General features: G+C 39.5%; 1 protein-coding gene and 2 long non-coding RNA genes across 5 annotated transcripts; 2 read left to right on the top strand and 1 right to left on the bottom strand.

Annotated features, from left to right (window-relative positions):
- Positions 1-615: 615 nt before the first annotated feature.
- On the bottom strand, positions 616-20,331 carry LOC143875449 (protein NRT1/ PTR FAMILY 4.5-like). 2 transcript variants are annotated; one of them, XM_077376994.1, is made up of 6 exons: positions 18,938-20,331; positions 17,574-17,652; positions 17,226-17,443; positions 15,880-16,326; positions 15,061-15,185; positions 616-1,682 (listed from the first exon to the last, which is right to left on the bottom strand). In XM_077376994.1, exons 3-6 carry the CDS (start codon positions 17,439-17,441, stop codon positions 809-811), a joined length of 1,662 nt encoding a protein of 553 aa, XP_077233109.1. In that variant the 5' UTR covers positions 17,442-17,443; positions 17,574-17,652; positions 18,938-20,331; the 3' UTR covers positions 616-808. The 2 variants fall into 2 exon arrangements, with proteins under 2 accessions (XP_077233109.1, XP_077233108.1); XM_077376993.1 differs by lacking the exon at positions 18,938-20,331 and adding an exon at positions 17,733-17,908.
- On the top strand, positions 3,450-7,072 carry LOC143875450 (uncharacterized). Its single transcript, XR_013250114.1, has 8 exons — positions 3,450-3,772; positions 3,865-3,953; positions 4,422-4,603; positions 4,689-4,781; positions 5,404-5,750; positions 5,830-5,904; positions 6,656-6,790; positions 6,916-7,072. It is a non-coding gene; the product is annotated as an uncharacterized LOC143875450 (long non-coding RNA).
- LOC143875451 (uncharacterized) lies at positions 9,441-13,045 on the top strand. Of its 2 annotated transcripts, XR_013250116.1 has the most exons (8): positions 9,441-9,637; positions 9,730-9,818; positions 10,287-10,468; positions 10,551-10,643; positions 11,263-11,609; positions 11,689-11,763; positions 12,500-12,814; positions 12,983-13,045. It is a non-coding gene; the product is annotated as an uncharacterized LOC143875451 (long non-coding RNA). The 2 variants fall into 2 exon arrangements; XR_013250115.1 differs by lacking the exon at positions 12,983-13,045 and having other exon boundaries at positions 12,500-12,879.
- Positions 20,332-21,879: the final 1,548 nt, after the last annotated feature.

The raw sequence follows: 21,879 nt of genomic DNA, 5'->3' as shown, positions 1-21,879 counted from the left end.
CCAGAATTCCTAAGGGCATGTTCATTTTGGTTTTTGAACAAGGCTATTAAAAATCACAATAATTGTGGCACCACAATTCCTAAGGCCCTGTTCGTTTGAGATTAATGTGCCAACCGATTATGAGCCCCAAACCTATTATTGGACTCAAAATTAAACCTGGCACATCCAAATCTCAAACGACCTGGGCCTTAAAAGTTTGAGAATTGTTTTTGATTGATTATTTGACTTAAAATTAAACACAATTTTGAGTCCAAAAAGTATTATTGGACTCAAAATCAATTCTTAAATAAAAAAATGAACATGAACTAGGCTTTTCAATCTAGTCTCCACACGAAAATAAGTCCGGAAGATTAAAGAATTGTGAGACGGGTTAGTTTAACCCTACTGAGGATCAATGCTCGCTATGGATATTAATCTGGGTTTTTCAATGATTATGTACATTAATCCGGTATAAAAGGAATCATTGAATTGGGTAAATGGTCGCTGCTTTAGGTTGAAAATCAAGGGGAAAGTTTTCAACTTAGCCTTGAAAAAAATCATAACTTCGTTCTTCGCGTGGAATGTAAGAAAACATGCTAATCCCTAAAATCTACCTGACTTTTTAGGTTAATTGGATTTTTACTTGTACACTTGTAGAAAACCTCAATGCTCCATATTTATTTTCCAATGCAAACTACACCCTTACACTATTTGGTCTTGCCTATGCATTCAAAAGACAAAAAAAAAGGAAAGAGAAAGAAAATAAAGAAATTTACAGATAGCCAACTTCATTTTAAAAAGAAAACCCAATACATAATTAAACCCCTCATCAACCCTTAACATTCTCCTTCTTTACATCTCCCACCTCACCCTCAGCAGCAAAGTGCTTTTCCTCCACCTTCTTATACTTATACCAAGAGGCACAAACCAAGTAAACCCCAAAATTCAGCACACTCAACCCTGCCAAAAGCCAATAGAAGTAATTCAACTTGTCCCTGTTCAAATTGTTGTTAGCCAACCAACCCCCACTCACCTTATTGACCACCTCTACCACAATTGAGCTCCCATAGTAGCCAAATGCCATACTACACCATGAAATGGCTGTCCCTAATGACTTCATACCTGCTGAACTCTCTTCGTAGAAAAATTCAAGCAGACCCACCAGTGTAAACATATCAGCTGCCCCGAACACTGCATATTGGAATCCTAACCAAAATAAACTCATTGGTAAAGGGCCTGTGGAGTCTACCATATGGTGTTTGATTGCCACTGACTTTCGGCGAGTCTCCATGACTCCGGCGATTGCCATGGAGATCATGGAGAGTACGAGACCCACACCAATCCGTTGAAGGAGTCGGATACCGGAGGGGATTCCGGTGAGTTTTCGAGCTAGCGGGACAAAGACGCGCTCATATATGGGGATTAGGATGGACATAAAGACGAGTGGAATCACTGGGAGTGATGAGGCGGGTACGTGGAAACCGAAGAGTCTTGTATCCATGGTGACTCCTTGTTGGATTGAGAAGGTTTGGAGTTGGGCGAGGCATGTGTTCATGAAGACTGTGCTGAGGATGATGGGCAACATACGGAGCAGGATTTTTGTTTCCTCCACTTGTGTCACTGTGCAAATGTGCCATGGTCCTGTTGTGTGTGACAAGGGTGTATCATGTGCACTCTTCACAATTGCGGCTTTATCCAAGAACCTGAATTTTTTTTGGCAAAAGATTTTAATATTTACACTTGATGAAATGATAATAACATGTTTTGATAATCGGCATGAAATCAACTTGTCCTATACGATCTAACCAGCTTTCAAAGGCTGCGGATAGCTTTTTGGGAATTGTAAAAGCTGGTTATTTCGTGCCTACTATCAGATTATATATGCAATTATAAGAAGGGAAGTGACATATCCGCCCCTTTTATTACTTGGGACACCCAGCAGCACTGTACATGACAATCAGCCTCATTGAATCCTTCTGACATTAAGTACGTCAGCCCCTATGCAGTCATTGATATGCTGCTGGGTGTCTCATGTAATAAAAAGGGCGGATATACCACTTCCCTTACAAGAAATATGAAATTCACCGGCGCTTTTTTACTGGAGGTCAGCAAAACCATGGTTTTAAATTTTGGCCTGAAATTTCAGATTTCGGTTGAGACCGAAACCGGAATTTGGTGAAATCCGGAATACCGAGTCTCCGAAATTTGGAGAAATTGTTGTTTTTTTTTAAATATAGAAATATTCTGAAATTTCGGCCGAAATTACAAAATTTTCTAAATAATTAGCTAATAATTTTTTATTTATACCGAATTTAGGCTGAAATGGATGCCGAAACCAAAATTTAAAACCATGAGTAAAACTACGCCTAAAGTAATAGAATTAGTAGCAGTGCCGGTAAATATACGAAGGAAGTCGATCCTGACAAAAAATAATACTAAAATAATATTTAAGTGTCATTTAATAATAAACGGCGGTCACAAACGCCAGTGAATATTTATATACTCTGGCTGTCATGAAAGGACCACCTAGGGCCGCAACTTGGGTCAGGTTTTATCTGACCCACATTGACCCGACCCGACCTGGGTTTGGTTTAGAAAACATGGGTCATGTGTAGGGTAGGGTTTTAGGTTGAAAAACCTATCTCAGACTTGAGTCGGGTAGGGTTTAAAGAATAAAAACCCGAAACCTGACTCGACTTGTGTACTGTGATTTTCTTAAATATCTCTTGAATAACATGGCAAATTATTTTCTAATATACTAATATAATTGTTTTCGTTGGACTTCGTGATGTGAAAAAGTAGTTTCTTTCTTAAGTGTATACACTTGATGATATAAATCGAGAGATTTTTGGATTGAAAATTTGTCGTTTTCTACGATCTTTGAAGTCATTAGTCGTTATCCTATGCTTAATAATAAAAACCCGATCCGACCTGAACCAACTCGAGAAACTATCTTGCGTAGGGTCGAGTTTATGAAAGGTAGGGTAGGGTTCTAGAAAACTCCCGAGAAACTATCTTGAGTAGGGTCTGATTTATGACAGGTAGGGTAGGGTTCTAGGAAACTTGACCAGCCCGGTCCGAGTTGCAGCCCTAAGACCACAGGTGAATATGTTGTTTACAATTTGGACGAAACTGAGCCCGCCAAAAGGACGATGAATAGTAGGGTTGTAACTTGGGCTGGGTTTTACCCCACCTGCATCGATCCGACCTGAAATAACATGAGTCGGGTTTAGAAATCATGGGTCTTGGGTAGGGCAGGGTTTTAAATTGGAAAACCTCAATCTTGGGTAGGGCCGGGTTTAAAGAAAAAATCCCAGAAACCCAACTAGAGTCGTATGGGTGTAATGTGACTTTCTTAAATATCTCTTGAATAACATATCAAATATTTTCCCAATATATTTATACAATTGTTTTCATTGAGGTGATAATGTCTTTTATGTTAAATTTATCCACTTGACGACATAAATTTAGAGATTGTTGGTGTGAAGATTTGTTTTTTTCCCATAATCTTTAAAAGTAGTCCCCATCCTACGCTGAAAAATGAAAACCCTACCCGATCCGACCCGAAAAACTATCTTGGGCAGGGTCGGGTTTACAAATCTCCGGTTTTTCTATTGAATAGCAATCAATAAACACCGGCACAGTACTGTGCGCGCCACATTCCCATTCTGTTTCTCTTCTCCTCGCGCGCCCTTTTACCTTCCTTCCTCCTAATCTCTTTCTTCCTCCCAACCTCTGACAACTCTCTCCGGCACTCTCTCCAGCGACTCTCTCCGACAACTCTCTCCACACGGTAGGGTTTTGAGATTTGTTATATATAGGGTTTTGATTTCATATCAAGGGTTTAGATTCCCCATTTTCATTCTTTTATTTTTGTACATATAGGGTTTCGGTTTCATATAGGGTTTTGATTTCATATCAAGGGTTTTGATATCAAAGAAGAAAGAAGAAGACAAGAAAGGAGAAGAAAATAGGTATTTTTTTTATTTGTGACTCTTTTCTTTTTATTTCTGCAAATTACAAATTAGGTTTTCTGATTGTGCTGATATTTAGGGCTTTATTTCTATTTCTCTTTATCATGTACAGTTGGATTCCATCTAGGGCTTTATTCTATTGTGAATTTCCCCCCGAATGTTCTCAATCGATTGGTTATAGGATATGTTTTTTCCTAATACATGAGATGATTATCTGTGCTGGGGCTACTTGTTCAATCATCCAACCATTACAAAGCCTATCTATGATGGGCCATGTCCTTGAAATCTGCCCCATTAGACAATTCTAACCCTCCATTTTGTATAGACTTCTGATTTTGAATGCTGATAATTACTGTTTTACTTTTTAAGCATCCATTAATAGGTCAAATGGAATGCAGGAAAAATGGGCTATTGATGACGACCATTTGGGACTAATGTCTTACTTTTTTTTTTTTACATGTAATGCAGGAAAAATGGGTTATTGATGATGACCATAAAGGGGTAGGCTCTTGCGAACATCGGTAAGAAGTGGAGGGATTGGAGGAGTTCCCTGAAAACCCATTCCTTTGAATCTCCCAGTGCCAGCAGGGAGAGTGATCGAGTCCCAGTGGCGATTTCTCTGTTAGCATTGGAGGTTTGAATAATCGAAGGTATGATACAATATTATCTCGATTTTTTATTCATTCACTTGAAAGTATTGAATGCTTAAATATGTTTATTGTTTTCATGTTTCAGAAGCGCTGCACACAAAACAAAGCCAATCGTGCAAAACAGACGATCAAACACACTGCTGACACAAAGACCTACTCTAGATATCTGGAGGAGGAGGTAATGTCATGAATGTCTTTTGTTGATTTACTTTTCTAATATTGATAATGACTTTATGACATTGTTGATATGAGGACAGACTATAAAGAATTGTAGGGTTCCAAGCCGAGCAGACCTTTTCATACGTACCCATAGTAAGAAAGGCGGGGAGCAGCCTTTAGATGATGTTTGAAGAGCTCTTATAGTGTATTTTGTAACATTTATGGTTAATCTATTGTGTATTTATGATGTAGGACGTTTTTTTTAAGTTATTTTTTGGTCTCTTTAATTAGTTTGCTAAAGATATTATTTATCCAATCCTAGAGATGAGGCTTATCCTAATCCTAGTTGGATTAGAGATGGAGTTGAGAAGGATTCTAGATTGTTTTCTATAAATATGGAATTATGTACAGAGAAAAGATCAGTTCTTTGATGGAATAAACTAATTTCTATTGCTTCTTTCCTTGTGGATTCAAGGTTTTCCTCTTGTGGATTCAAGAGTTTTATTAAAGAAGACGGTGTTCTTCTTCTACTGGGTTGAAGACGGTGTTCTTTGCCCTTCCGCACGCTTCCGCCCGCATCAATTTATGTTTTAAACTTTATATAAAACTTAATTATTTTGCCTTCTGCTTTTCAAACTCAGATGACGGACTTTCAGACTCAGCATCCTGAGTCTTGCCCTGCAGTAGCCCCAGATGACATCTACGCCAGGTCATTGGCAGAGAGAGGTGCGACCGGGTGTGCATGATGGGGCCCGCCCCTACCTCGACTAGGCTATTCAGCTTTACGTCTAGCCGTGGGATGTCGCAGGAATGGGCCGCATCACTTGAAAGAGAGGTGACCGAGTTGAGAGGGAAGCAGGCCCATATGGAACAAGAGATGAGAGACAAGCATGCCCATTTGGAACAAGATATGAGAGAGAAGCATGCCAATATGGAACAATAGATGACGAAACTCTTATCTTATTTCCGGGGCGTCCACAACAACAATGTAAGCCTTTATTTAGGTTCATTAAATATTTTTTTTTATTTCACCAATACCTTTATGTATCTGTCTTATTATATGTTAGGCTCCCAACGATGTTACTGCCTCACGACCACATGCATCCTCCTCTGGCATCGACGAAGATGATTCGTCCTATCAGGTATAAATGTTAATTTTTGATCTAAATTATATGTCAAATATTGACTTCATAAATAACCCTGTAAATTCATTAAGTTTACTTCTAATCATTTAGCTTATTCTAAGGAATCTTTACTGAGCATTTGATGAGGGAGAGGAGGGTTACAATGGCACGTGGTATTCGTCTTAGCGACGATCCGGTAGTAGTAGCTGATGATGAACCATTAGGAGAGGTTTTCTCTGAGGTCCATATCATGGTCGCAATGGTGCCAGATGAAAATCTGATAAGACCATCCGTATTCTTCCGCACTATCGGAGACGCTGTAGGACTTGTCGCTTGTCCGTCCCATTTTTTTTTTTTTTGTAACGTAGGGTGTCCCCACCCCCTTTGGGAGTAGGACTATTCCCTACGGATGCGCGCAATTGCCCATAAACCGCGCGCATCAGGTAATCCCGGGTGGGATTCGATCACAAGTCTCCGGGGGGCAAACCCGTGACTTATGCCAAAGAGCCAACACCCGTATGGGCAAATGATATACGATAAAGATTTATTTGTAGCCATGATAATTTTATTGTCAGGTTTACTAATAGGGTTTGCTTTGTTGTTTGGGTTTACTTTGTTTTCATGTTAAATAAGTCCAGAGTACTTGAGCCGCATTTTCTTTACGTTTTTTATTTACTTTCCAAGTTGATGTATGGTATATGTTTGGATTTCGTGAACCTTTCTCTTATTTCTCTGTTTGTTTGCTTTGACATTTTGATGGTGTATGCAGTGTGATAGTCATACTTGTTGTACTCGAACATATCTAGTTTTGATGCATGAAATACGATTATGCGTTTGTCTCTCGATCTCATGCTCAAATGTCCTAAAAAAGAAGAGTCAATTAGCGCTGTCAAAATGATCAAAAGTTAAGTACTATTTTCATCCTTTGATAAAAGTTAAGTACTATGATTTTTTTTTTCCTTATCTTGTACCCTGTGTTCATTTAACTCATTCATTCTACTGTTTGTGATGCTAGAACCGTGATGCTAGAACCTTCCGTCAGATGAAGATATGAAGGTATCTTGTTTTTTTTGAAGGCACTATGAGGCTGCATATGAAGGTATCTTGTAATCGAACATATCTTGTTGCGGTTATGAAGTATGAACTCTCATTTTTCTCGGCGGAGTTAGGCTTTTTTAGTTTTCTACACCCTTTCTTAAATTTCTTTCTGTCGTAGGCTATAGATGCTTTGTTTATATTTTGTCTTTGCTATTTATCCCCCCTGTAGAATCTAGAAAAGACAGATCATGGTGATTTTTCAATGTATGGAGGAGGTAGGCATGGTCATGGTAATGGTGGGGAGGGGTGATTGTGATGGTGGTGGTGGGGGGGGGGGGGGGGGGGGGGGGGGGTGGGGGGGGGTGATGGTGATGGTGATGGGGGAGGTTGTGATTTGTAAATGTATGGAGGAGACTTATAATATAGTATGGTGGCGGTGGTGATGGTGGTCGTGGGGAGGTAGTGATGGAGATGGTGATGGGGGAGGTGGTGATTTGTAAATGTATGGAGGGGGTTGGGATGCATATGGTGGTGGCGGAGACTTGTAATGGTATGGTGGACGTGGCGGCAAATAGGACTGGGAGGTGGTGACTTACAGTAGTATTTTTCTAGATTTATTGCAAACCCTTGTCTAGACGAACAAAACTTGGCTCCAGACCGGTCTGGAGGAACTTCCTCCAGCCCCTCTAATAGCAAGGGGTGTGTAAATATCAAATCCATGCTTACACCCCTTGATATTAGAGGGGCCAGAGGAAGTGGCTCCAGACCGGTTTGGAGCCAAGTTTTATTCTGTCTAGACTACCCAACAAAGGGTTATGATATTTTCACCCCCCCTGCATTACGGGCACGATACCCTTATATCGTGATTTGACGTGAAAAGCGTACTTTTCATGTCAAACGTGCACGCTACCTTTATAGCCATGTCAAATCATGCTATAAGGGTAGCGTGCGCGTAATGCACAGGGGGGAGTGCTTTTCACGTCAAATCACGCTACCTTTATAGCCATGTCAAATCATGCTATAAGGGTAGCAAAACCATGGTTTTAAATTTTGGCCTGAAATTTCAGATTTCGGTTGAGACCGAAACCAGAATTTGGTGAAATCTGGAATACCGGGTTTCCGAAATTTGGAGAAATTGTTGTTCTTTTTTAAATATAGAAATATTCTGAAATTTCGGCCGAAATTACAAAATTTTCTAAATAATTAGCTAATAATTTTTTATTTATACCAAATTTCGGCTGAAATGGATGCCGAAACCAAAATTTAAAACCATGAGTAAAACTACGCCTAAAGTAATAGAATTATTAGCGGTGCCGGTAAATATACGAAGGAAGTCGATCCTGACAAAAAATAATACTAAAATAATATTTAAGTGTCATTTAATAATAAACGGCGGTCACAAACGCCAGTGAATATTTATATACTCTGGCTGTCATGAAAGGACCACCCAGGGCCGCAACTTGGGTCAGGTTTTATCTGACCCACATTGACCCGACCCGACCCGACCTGGGTTTGGTTTAGAAAACATGGGTCATGGGTAGGGTACGGTTTTAGGTTGAAAAACCTAACTCAGACTTGAGTCGGGTAGGGTTTAAAGAATAAAAACCCGAAACCTGACTCGACTTGTGTACTGTGATTTTCTTAAATATCTCTTGAATAACATGGCAAATTATTTTCTAATATACTAATATAATTGTTTTCGTTGGACTTCGTGATGTGAAAAAGTAGTTTCTTTCTTAAGTGTATACACTTGATGATATAAATCGAGAGATTTTTGGATTGAAAATTTGTCGTTTTCTACGATCTTTGAAGTCATTAGTCATTATCCTATGCTTAATAATAAAAACCCGATCCGACCTGAACCAACTCGAGAAACTATCTTGTGTAGGGTCGAGTTTATGAAAGGTAGGGTAGGGTTCTAGAAAACTCCCGAGAAACTATCTTGAGTAGGGTCTGATTTATGAAAGGTAGGGTAGGGTTCTAGGAAACTTGACCAGCCCGGCCCGAGTTGCAGCCCTAAGACCACAGGTGAATATGTTGTTTACAATTTGGACGAAACTGAGCCCGCCAAAAGGACGATGAATAGTAGGGTTGCAACTTGGGTCGGGTTTTACCCCACCTGCATCGACCCGACCTGAAATAACATGGGTTGGGTTTAGAAATCATGGGTCTTGGGTAGGGCAGGGTTTTAAATTGGAAAACCAGACTCAATCTTGGGTAAGGCCGGGTTTAAAGAAAAAATACCAGAAACCCAACTAGAGTCGTATGGGTGTACTGTGACTTTCTTAAATATCTCTTGAATAACATATCAAATCTTTTCCCAATATATTTATACAATTGTTTTCACTGGTGATCATGTCTTTTATGTGAAAATAGAGTGTCTTTAAATTTATCCACTTAGACGACATAAATTTAGAGATTGTTGGTGTGAAGATTTGTTTTTTTAACACAATCAGTCCCCATCCTACGCTGAAAAATGAAAACCCTACCCGATCCGACCCGAAAAACTATCGGGTTTACAAATCTCCGGTTTTTCTATTGAATAGCAATTTACACCGGCACAGTACTGTGCACGCCACATTCCCATTCTGTTTCTCTTCTCCTCGCGCGCCCTTTTCCCTTTCTTCCTCCTAATCTCTTTCTTCCTCCCAACCTCCGACAACTCTCTCCGGCACTCTCTCCAGCGACTCTCTCCGACAACTCTCTCCACACGGTAGGGTTTTGAGATTTGTTATATATAGGGTTTTGATTTCATATCAAGGGTTTAGATTCCCCATTTTCATTCTTTTATTTTTGTACATATAGGGTTTCGGTTTCATATAGGGTTTTGATTTCATATCAAGGGTTTTGATATCAAAGAAGAAAGAAGAAGACAAGAAAGGAGAAGAAAATAGGTATTTTTTTTATTTGTGACTCTTTTCTTTTTATTTCTGCAAATTACAAATTAGGTTTTCTGATTGTGCTGATATTTAGGCCTTTATTTCTATTTCTCTTTATCATGTACAGTTGGATTCCATCTAGGGCTTTATTCTATTGTGAATTTCCCCCCGAATGTTCTCAATCGATTGGTTATAGGATATGTTTTTTCCTAATACATGAGATGATTATCTGTGCTGGGGCTACTTGTTCAATCATCCAACCATTACAAAGCCTATCTATGATGGGCCATGTCCTTGAAATCTGCCCCATTAGACAATTCTAACCCTCCATTTTGTATAGACTTCTGATTTTGAATGCTGATAATTACTGTTTTACTTTTTAAGCATCCATTAATAGGTCAAATGGAATGCAGGAAAAATGGGCTATTGATGACGACCATTTGGGACTAATGTCTTACTTTTTTTTTTTTACATGTAATGCAGGAAAAATGGGTTATTGATGATGACCATAAAGGGGTAGGCTCTTGCGAACATCGGTAAGAAGTGGAGGGATTGGAGGAGTTCCCTGAAAACCCATTCCTTTGAATCTCCCAGTGCCAGCAGGGAGAGTGATCGAGTCCCAGTGGCGATTTCTCTGTTAGCATTGGAGGTTTGAATAATCGAAGGTATGATACAATATTATCTCGATTTTTTATTCATTCACTTGAAAGTATTGAATGCTTTATGTTAATTGTTTTCATGTTTCAGAAGCGCTGCACACAAAATAAAGCCAATCGTGCAAAACAGACGATCAAACACACTGCTGACACAAAGACCTACTCTAGATATCTGGAGGAGGAGGTAATGTCATGAATGTCTTTTGTTGATTTACTTTTCTAATATTGATAATGATTTTATGACATTGTTGATATGAGGACAGACTATAAAGAATTGTAGGGTTCCAAGCTGAGCAGACCTTTTCATACGTACCCATAGTAAGAAAGGCGGGGAGCCTTTAGATGATGTTTGAAGAGCTCTTATAGTGCATTTTGTAACATTTATGGTTAATCTATTGTGTATTTATGATGTAGGACGTTTTTTTTAAGTTATTTTTTGGTCTCTTTAATTAGTTAGCTAAAGATATTATTTATCCAATCCTAGAGATGAGGCTTATCCTAATCCTAGTTGGATTAGAGATGGAGTTGAGAAGGATTCTAGATTGTTTTCTATAAATATGGAATTATGTACAGAGACAAGATCAGTTCTTTGATGGAATAAACTTATTTCTATTGCTTCTTTCCTTGTGGATTCAAGGTTTTCCTCTTGTGGATTCAAGAGTTTTATTAAAGAAGACGGTGTTCTTCTTCTACTGGGTTGAAGACGGTGTCCTTTGCCCTTCCGCACGCTTCCGCCCGCGTCAGTTCATGTTTTAAACTTTATATAAAACTTAATTATTTTGCCTTCTGCTTTTCAAACTCAGATGACGGAGTTTCAGACTCAGCATCCTGAGTCTTGCCCTGCAGTAGCCCCAGATGACATCTACGCCAGGTCATTGGCAGAGAGATGTGCGACCGGGTGTGCATGATGGGGCCCGCCCCTACCTCGACTAGGCTATTCAGCTTTACGTCTAGCCGTGGGATGTCGCAGGAATGGGCCGCATCACTTGAAAGAGAGGTGACCGAGTTGAGAGGGAAGCAGGCTCATATGGAACAAGAGATGAGAGACAAGCATGCCCATATGGAACAAGATATGAGAGAGAAGCATGCCAATATGGAACAATAGATGACGAAACTCTTATCTTATTTCCGGGGCGTCCACAACAACAATGTAAGCCTTTATTTAGGTTCATTAAATATTTTTTTTTATTTCACCAATACCTTTATGTATCTGTCTTATTATATGTTAGGCTCCCAACGATGTTACTGCCTCGCGACCACATGCATCCTCCTCTGGCATCGACGAAGATGATTCGTCCTATCAGGTATAAATGTTAATTTTTGATCTAAATTATATGTAAAATATTGACTTCATAAATAACCCTGTAAATTCATTAAGTTTACTTCTAATCATTTAGCTTATTCTAAGGAATCTTTACTGAGCATTTGATGAGGGAGAGGGGGGTTACAATGGCACGTGGTATTCGTCTTAGCGACGATCCGGTAGTAGTGGCTGATGACGAACCATTAGGAGAGGGTTTCTCTGAGGTCCATATCATGGTCGCAATGGTGCCAGATGAAAATCTGATAAGACCATCCGTATTCTTCCGCACTATCGGAGACGCTGTAGGACTTGTCGCTTGTCCGTCCCTTTTTTTTTTTTTTTTTTTTGTAACATAGGGTGTCCCCACCCCCTTTGGGAGTAGGACTATTCCCTACGGATGCGCGCAATCGCCCATAAACCGCGCGCATCAGGTAATAAGTCTCCGGGGGGCAAACCCGTGACTTATGCCAAAGAGCCAACACCCGTATGGGCAAATGATATACGATAAAGATTTATTTGTAGCCATGATAATTTTATTGTCAGGTTTACTAATAGGGTTTGCTTTGTTTTTTGGGTTTACTTTGTTTTCATGTTAAATAAGTCCAGAGTACTTGAGCCGCATTTTCTTTACGTTTTTTATTTACTTTCCAAGTTGATGTATGGTATATGTTTGGATTTCGTGAACCTTTCTCTTATTTCTCTGTTTGTTTGCTTTGACATTTTGATGGTGTATGCAGTGTGATAGTCATACTTGTTGTACTCGAACATATCTAGTTTTGATGCATGAAATACGATTATGCGTTTGTCTCTCGATCTCATGCTCAAATGTCCTAAAAAAGAAGAGTCAATTAGCGCTGTCAAAATGATCAAAAGTTAAGTACTATTTTCATCCTTTGATAAAAGTTAAGTACTATGATTTTTTTTTCCTTATCTTGTACCCTGTGTTCATTTAACTCATTCATTCTACTGTTTGTGATGCTAGAACCTTCCGTCAGATGAAGATATGAAGGTATCTTGTTTTTGTTGAAGGCACTATGAGGCTGCATATGAAGGTATCTTGTAATCGAACATATCTTGTTGCGGTTATGAAGTATGAACTCTCATTTTTCTCGGCGGAGTTAGGCTTTTTTAGTTCTCTACACCCTTTCTTAAATTTCTTTGTGTCGTAGGCTATAGATGCTTTGTTTATATTTTGTCTTTGCTATTTATCCCCCTTGTAGAATCTAGAAAAGACAGATCATGGTGATTTTTCAATGTATGGAGGAGGTAGGCATGGTCATGGTAATGGTGGGGAGGGGTGATTGTGATGGTGGTGGTGGGGGGTGGTGATGGTGGGGAGGTGGTGATGGTGATGGGGGAGGTTGTGATTTGTAAATGTATGGAGGAGGTGGGGATGGAGATGGAGGAGACTTATAATATAGTATGGTGGCGGTGGTGATGGTGGTTGTGGGGAGGTAGTGATGGAGATGGTGATGGGGGAGGTGGTGATTTGTAAATGTATGGAGGGGGTTGGGATGCATATGGTGGTAGCGGAGACTTGTAATGGTATGGTGGACGTGGCGGCAAATAGGACTGGGAGGTGGTGACTTATAGTAGTATTTTTCTAGATTTATTGCAAACCCTTGTCTAGACGAACAAAACTTGGCTCCAGACCGGTCTGGAGGAACTTCCTCCAGCCCCTCTAATAGCAAGGGGTGTGTAAATATCAAATCCATGCTTACACCCCTTGATATTAGAGGGCCAGAGGAAGTGGCTCCAGACCGGTTTGGAGCCAAGTTTGATTCTGTCTAGACTACCCAACAAAGGGTTATGATATTTTCACCCCCCTGCATTACGGGCACGATACCCTTATAGCATGATTTGACGTGAAAAGCGTACTTTTCATGTCAAACGTGCACGCTACCTTTATAGCCATGTCAAATCATGCTATAAGGGTAGCGTGCGCGTAATGCACAGGGGGGGAGTGCTTTTCACGTCAAATCACGCTACCTTTATAGCCATGTCAAATCATGCTATAAGGGTAACGTGCACAGGGGGAGTGAAAATATCATCTCGGGATCCTATTTTAGGAGATTTTATATGATGTGTGGTTGTATAAACCAGAATTTTCTTTTTCAACATGTACCATACGTCACTCATCATAGGATGATCGAATCCGTCCATTTGTTGGGCCACAATGTAAATAGATTGTGCCCAAAATAAGATACCCATATGATGATCCTAACCCTCCGATCTTTAGAGGGGCTGCTTGCTGTTGAAACTTCTATAGATCGGAGGGTTTGGATCATCCTACGGAAATGATTTTTGGGGCACAACCTATTTATGTTGTGGGCCAACCAATCTACGGATTGGATCATCCTATGATGTGTGCAGTAGCATACTTTTTTGAAAAATACTGGTTTATACAGCCACATCATATAAATTTCCTTGTTTTAAAACCAATGAACCATGAAAAATGACCCGGTGTGAAAATGGCCAAATTGAACTAAAGAGTTGGTTTCACACCCGTCAATGTTTAATGGGATGATTTTAGGTGTAGGGAACACCATTTGATAGTTGGTGTTCCCAGAATGTAATATTCCCAAAGTTCTGCTCTGCACAAGAGAAAATCATCTCATCTTTACACTGTAATTTGACTTGAGCACCATCTTCAGTTAAATAATGGCACTCCCATCACTAATTTACGCTTTTCTAATCAGTTGTAAAAGGATGTGGACAATTCACGAAAAGCCGTCAACAGACCTTCTCATAAGCATGGTTTAAAATTTCGGACCGAAATTTCACATACAAGTGGGTGGGGACCGAAATCGAAAATTTCCGAAATTCAATTTTTCGCCATTTACCAAATTTCGGACAGAAATTTTTGTAATTTCCGTCCAAAATTTCGGTTTAATGACATTATTTATTAAAAAAAATAAGTGTTACAAAATTTTGGCCGAAATTTTGGAATTTCGAAATTTGGGTCCGGAATTAGGAACCAAATTACCAAATTTCGGTTTTTGGTGGGGTCCGAAACGCTTACCGAAACCGAAATTTTAAACCATGCTCATAAGATAGTGAGTTGAGACTTGGGAGTACCATTATCAAAACAAGAGAATTTGGATATTATTACCCTTTTCATTATAGGGTTGATATTTGTACCCCTTGTTTTGGTTTCTTTCGCACTTCTCTAATTTAAAATCTTTCATTGGCACCTACAACTCATTATCATAGACCATAGTGGTAGGTACCAAAACAATGGGTGGATCTGTCATTTTTTTTTCACTAAAAAACTAATTTACTTGGCCAAAACTCATACCTAAACTGATTAGTTCTCTGATACATTTCAGTCTCTACTCCTGCTTCCTTGTCATGCAACTCATGTAGTTCTTCTGTCATGTCCGGTGTTGGAAGCCTCCAGTTCCTAGCAGCAGCCACAAATACCTGAACGAGAAAATGTCCAACAGTTCATATACCTTACCCATTTAGGGCCTCTTTGGATACCTCTAAAAACTATTTGCATATAATATGAGGGGAAATTATATTTTCATCCCCTTTCTCTGCATTCCCAACCTTTTTGTTTGTCTTTTAGAATTTTAGACCCCTTTGGACGTAAAAAAGTTAAAAAAAGTAAAATCTAGGATCATTTTCACCTCTTATTTATTTTCAATACGGGATCCTGTTTCAGAAGTGTTTTCCTATATGCAAATTGAGAAATTATATGATGCCCGACCGTCAAAATAAAGGGCGGAGAGAGACAAAACCACTCCCCCTTGATTTTTAATCCAAGGGAAAGCACCGTTTTTTACTTTTCCTTGGTTCTGGTTTTGTCTCCTTCCGCCCTTTACATTTTGACGGTCGGGCATCATATAATTTCTCATGCAAATAATGGTTATAACAGTTTTAAAAATGAGGAAATGATATATTCGACGCCACCCCCCTCTAATGCAAAAGGGTAATAATAAATCCATATACATCAGTGGGGGTTGTCCCAATTAAAGGGGGCGAATATATCACTTCCCTTGGAAATGATATAGTGAATTGTTTCTAAAGAGAACTTGGTGTCTTATTTGCAAATAAGATTAAAGTAAAATAACATAATTAAACACACATATATACATATCAAAGGTGCATATACCTGTAAGATTCGAAGGATTGGGCTTCCTTTCGGGACATTGTGCCGATAAAAAGACTTGCCCATGGATACAAACACGATGGCAAAGAAGAGCGCGATGCTGCACGCAGCAAAACCCCAATCCCACCCTATATTGTCACTGATCCATACAACAAAGGTCACACCTACGGCGCCTCCAACCGTAAGGCTAAAGAGGAACCAATTGAAGAAGCTCGAAAGAAGGGCTGCCTCCTTGGGATCCCTCTCGTCAAATTGGTCGGCCCCGAGGGAGGGTAGCCCTGCTTTGACGCCACTTGTTCCCAGTGCAACCAAGTACAAACCCAAGTAGAGGATCATGGATTGGCCGAAGGTAGCAACATCACATTGATCAATGGTGTTTATAGTTAAACCTTTGCAAGGCCTGGGTCTCAAGACGTGGAAGTGAGCTTGCAAGGTTAGCAAAATGTACCCCTAGCAAAAAGCAAAAAAAAAGTGCACCCACGTGAATAGTTAAAACTTTAGTGCAATTAATAAAAATTGTACGGGTGATTGTGCGCATTCATAGGGATTAGTCCCGCCCTAGAATGAGGAAAGGAGGCGGTGGAGATACCCTAAAAAGGAAAAAAAAAAATGTAGAATTAAGAATTGTGTTATAGAGGTGAACTAATAAGAACACACTTGCATTTTATCAGAAAAATGTAGAATTATTATTGATATATCGGCCTCGTTGGATACCTTTGAAATTTATTTGCATATAATCTTATAAGCGGTTGATTTTGAAGTTAAATATGATTATTTGTAAATAATAGTTGCAATAGTTTTGGGAGTGAAATAATTAATTCCTTATACAGAGGCCTTAATGTCTTATTTCCAAATAAAATTAAATTAAGATAATATTATTTGCAAATAACAACCAATTTTGGTGGCAGCGCCTATATGAATATCCGTAAAAATTACTTGCATATAATCGTATATGAAACTGATTTTTAAAAAGAAACATGGTTGTTTGCAAATGGATTGTTAAAATAGTTTTAGAAATGCTATAATTATTGGCTTCCAGAGAAGAGGCCCTAAAGTTTCATTTCCAAATTAGACTATGGGAAATGATATTTCCTTCCCCCCTCCCTCCTCCCTCCTCCCCCCCCCCCCCCCCCCCCCCCCTCCCCTTCCAGCATTTCCATCCCCTATTGTTTGTCCTTTCCTGACAATGGCTTTACATTCAGCAAAAGTCCAGCTGAAGGGTGGAAGTGCACTCACCCAAACATGCTGGGACTTAATTTTGCAAGTGGCTCCATACATGGCTATCCTATTCCAAGTTGTGTGATTAAATAAATAATTTGCATTTAAGGCTTTCGGATCGCTGAACTCACCCCCAATTCGATGCATCCGAAGAGGACACACGTCTTGAATCTTGACAAATAGGTATCAGAGAGGAACCCTCCGAAGAGTGGCAATAGAAATGCAGTCCCCATTAAGTTTGTTAGTGTGGTGGCTGATTTGGTTAGCCCAAAATTCATGTAGCCATTGAAATAAGTCACTAAGCTAACAGCAACTGTGACAAATGCCATATTTTCCAGCCCCTCCATAGCTGTAATAATCAGTCAACATAAACCCAAGTTAGGGGTAAAATGTAAGGCACATATCTAAAACTATATATTATGTTAGTTTATCATAATATAGATAGGATGCTTATTTGATCGTAGGGTGAGAGGTTTGACCATAGACAAACAGAGCAGCTCTAGATCCTCCAAGCTTTGTTTGTTGGACAGCTTTGGACTTTTCATCTCTGCAGAGGCCCTGATCACAGAAGAAAGTAAAAGAGTGAGTTGGGTGTTAAATTTGGAAGAAAAGAGAAAGCTCCTAGTTTCAAAGGCTACCATTCTTTTCAGTTGAAGAAGAGAAGAGCAATGTTATCCTCCCTCCTCCAACTTCCCAAGATTTCTTGCCACAGGCTTTACTATTTATACAGAGCAAATTGTATCTTCCTTCTTACCTCCACAGAGAACAAAACAAAAATATAACTCCAAAGAATCTAAAGTCTTTCAAATTTTGGGTGTACCATTGCATCTTATAAATACATTACATCAAGGAAATAGTAGACAGAGACATCTCTTTATCTCTCTACCTCTTTTCCCTCCCAGCCTCCCTCTTATCTCTAAAAAGAGAAAAAGTATGATTTTAAAGGACCTAAGGTTTTAAGATAATCTGGGTAATTTGTATCTTATAAGGAAATTGCTGTTTTTATTATAAAGGGATTTGCTAGCGTCCATCGCAGAAGCCATTTCGCGGATGGTCTGTTGCATCTGACAGCAGCCACAGAGGCTCACTTTCCAGAGATTTTGTCTTCATTCACGAGGTGGCTGCTTTCAGATGCAATAGACCATCTGCGAAATGCCTTCTACGATGGACGCTAGCAAATCCCTATTAATAAATAGAGAGCAAATTTTCTCTTCCTTCCTACCTCCACAGAGAACAAAACAAAAATATAATTCCAAAGCACCTAAAGGTCCTAAAATATTTTGTGGGCAACTCTGCATCTTTTGACCCTTCAAATCACAAGCTCACATACGATAGAGCTTCAATGGAGGTCTTCCTAGCAGAAAAATCTCTAAAAAAATCTCATCAAATATGGAAAATAGAGTTAATAACTTAGGGAAGTGGTGGTGGGTTTAGAGTTTTAACTAGAGTTTGAATTTGAAATAGGAGGGAAGTGGGAAGATTGAGAAAATAATGGAGCAAACATGTGTGACTCTCACACATGCAAGGTAAGTCAATAAAATGACCAAAATGCCCTATGAAACAAAATTACTTTTTTGTCTTCACTGCATCTCCCAAAAATAAAATAAAGTAAAACTAAACTGAACAAAATTAGCTTCCAAAGAAATAGCTTTAAAATTTAACAATTCAACAACTGTACATATATCCATGTTTTTCACTCTTTTTTTTTTTTTTTTTGAATAGGTAACGAAAATTGCATTATATCAAAGAGAGTACAAAGGGACGAGACATCCCAAAGATCAACAATGACAATGCGAAAAGGCCCCACCCGTAAGAGGGCCACAGAAACCCAAAAGATACTTACATCACAGAATTAGAGGAGAGTAGCAAAGAGTCGCGATCCACCCCTTCCTTGGCAAGCCCATCCGCAATATCATTACACGATCTATGAGTGTGCTTGAGCACAGGTCGAATAGTTGCCACCAAATCCCTGATCTCATCAATCTTGAAAGCGAGATGCCAAGGACCACAAGCTTTGTTAGCAGCCCACGCAATGGTATTAGATGAGTCTCCTTCGGCAATGAGAGGTCTAAGATCATTCCGGGCGTACCACCGCAAACCAACCAAGAGAGCCGACACTTCCGCTTCATTCGCGTCGCAGTCTTCCAATGGCCCTGAGAAAGTCATAAAAATATTAGCGAAATGATCCCGGATAATGCCCCCAATACTAGCCCTTCCGGGGTTACCACGAGAACTGCCGTCGAAATTAAGTTTAAACCATCCCACAGGGGGAGGTATCCATTGAGGCAGTATCTGAAACACCGCTCTCCACTCGGAGATCGCCACTGCCCAATTTCTAATCAAATCCCCAGTGGAATAGTGGATACCTCCTCTTGCTTTAGCCCAGCTTATGATGGTGAGTTTAATGTCGAAGATTATCATTGACCAGCCCCGCTCCTTTCCATTAAAAATCCGATTGTTACGCTCAGCCCATAGGTGCCATACAATCACATAAGGGATTGATAGCCACATGGTGTCACCAACCCGGCCGGCCAACACCCCACCAATTATTGATAACAGAACATATGCTCTCCTGGAGTACCCATGAAAAACCAAAGAATTTGAAAATTCCCATCCATACCTTAAATGCAAATGGGCAGAGAAGGAATAGATGATCCAAATTTTCTTCCTCCGATTTGCACAAAACACAGCGATTCGCTAATTGAAATCCCCGAGCCTTCAATCTTTCACAGGTGTTTATGCCGTTGAGCAGTAAAGTCCATAGGAACCCCTTGATACGAGGCGGGGCGATGTTTTTCCAGATTTTAGCCAGAGGAGAAGGGCTTCCGCATTCATCATTTAATTTTCTGAAAAATGATCTTACCGAAAAAAACTCGTGAGACTCAGACGTCTAGAACCACTTATCCGCGCCAGTAGTTAAATAGGTAACAGATAGTTTGTGAAGAAGAGACCCGAAATTATCGATCCATGCTTTTCATTCTCAAAGCGCTTATTTATATCCAGAGCTAGGAATGATTTGTCTCCTATCTTTGCTCGGATGATTGCCGCGTTCGTGAATTTTATACTTGTCGTTTCCGTGTATGCTCGAATCAACTAGTTTGACTTGTCGGCGGAGCGGTGGCGGTTATAGAGTCACTGGCTCCGTACTTCATCGATCATCGAGCCAATTCCTTCGAATAAAACAATCAAAGAGATTTCACTTTGTGAAGATTAAAATGTTCCATCATACGTCCACAACCAATACCTTGTATAATACCTCAACCCAATTCAATAAGTTTCGCCCAAATATAAAAATTTACAATTTTCATCTTACGAAAATAGCCCAATGGCCCCATTAGGACCGACCTCCCATTGAAAATCTGTGATATACTCGATTTTCCTTTTATTTGGAGTTGTTGGCTGAAAGTCCAAACCCACAAGCTACTCCAAATAGGCACTATTAATTGTTTGTCTTGCAAACTTGTGTTCATATAAAACGGGGAACCCAACAAATTCCAATGCCCCCTGAAAGGCTCAAGCCTTTCCTCTCACTCCACCTCTTATATATATGTGAAACACTCTCAAACGTTCAAATGTGGGACTAATTAAATGTTTTTGCATTAGAGTTGAGAACCACTCCACACAACCCTAGGTCTTGGGTTCAAGTCCCCATAAACCACAATAGACACCTTTTAAAAAAGAAAAGAAAAGAGGGATCTTTCAATTTTGAATCTTCCCTCTAAATTTTAAACCACAAAAGTAAAAAGTAACCTTTTGACTTTTAAACTTGTAAAATTTCTAACAATTATGGCCATGTAGCATGACTCAGCCTTCCTTCCTCCAACATCAACAATCTGATTTCCATAAAGGGTTTTGCATCAAAAAGATAAGTGCAAGCTGTTTTTCCCAACTTTCTTTTAAAGTCTGGAATTTATGAAAAGTGCAAACTGTTTTTTCCAAGTTTCTTTTCAACTATGAGACATTTATCAGTATACAAGTTTTGGGTCCGTGTTGCACTACTTTGGGGCCGAGTAACCAACTTGGATTCGAGTAACCACTTTTGGGTCCGAGTAACCAAGTTGGGCCTAACCTTCTTATATTTGGGTTCGATTAAGCCATAGATCAGTCCCTCTTAAAATCATCAGTTCGAAAATTTTTAAGAATTGTAATATTCTGATCTCTATTATTTCCAACAGTCTTAAGAATCATAGTATTTATTTATCCGGATTATTTACTACTTTTCTAACATCATAATTACTAGTTCTGTCCAAGCAAAAGGCTTTGGAAAGTACTGCAAACCCATCTATATGCAAACGCACACTTGGTGGCCTGTGAAAGAGACGTGCCCTTTATTCCACTTCAGCCAAGGCCTCTCATCGAGGTCAAGTAGGGAAACAAAATGGTGTGGATACTGAAATATTCTCCCAATGCTCCTTTCATCCGTGTGAAAAGGGGTGGGAATTGCAGCCCATCATATTCTCTTCATCACACGTTTCTCTGTCTTTGTCTTGAAAGAAGAATAACTTTCCAATCCCAAAAATTATAATGGCACCCCCTTACACTATCTGATTCTCCCTTGTGAAACCTTAATTTTTCTTTACTGATCCACAAGTCCCTACATAAATCTTAATAGGAATATCTCCCTCCTATATTTTTGATATTTGAACTCCTTAAAAAATGCTTTGTCCATGTTCTAATATCGTTGCCCCTTTTCCAAGATGGTTGACAATTGCCATTACATTTCTATCCGCTAATTACCGCTTCTCACCATTCCTTTATCTCTTCTCTTTCTCTCAATTTTTGTTT

The sequence above is a fragment of the Tasmannia lanceolata genome, unplaced genomic scaffold (assembly GCF_043159265.1).
Source record: "Tasmannia lanceolata isolate RefF3 unplaced genomic scaffold, GAP_Taslan_0.1 ptg000004l, whole genome shotgun sequence".
Taxonomy (NCBI): Eukaryota; Viridiplantae; Streptophyta; class Magnoliopsida; order Canellales; family Winteraceae; genus Tasmannia; species Tasmannia lanceolata.
This window is presented reverse-complemented; position numbering and strand designations above follow the sequence as displayed.

Excerpts from the sequence above, each read along its gene's own strand:
- LOC143875449 (XM_077376993.1), bottom strand. Across the intron at positions 17,444-17,573 it reads AGCTGCTCTGTTTGTCTATG|CTATGGAGGGGCTGGAAAAT; the intron begins GTCAAACCTCTC and ends TGATTATTACAG. Across the intron at positions 1,683-15,060 it reads CAGAGAACTAATCAGTTTAG|GTTCTTGGATAAAGCCGCAA; the intron begins GTATGAGTTTTG and ends AAAAAAATTCAG.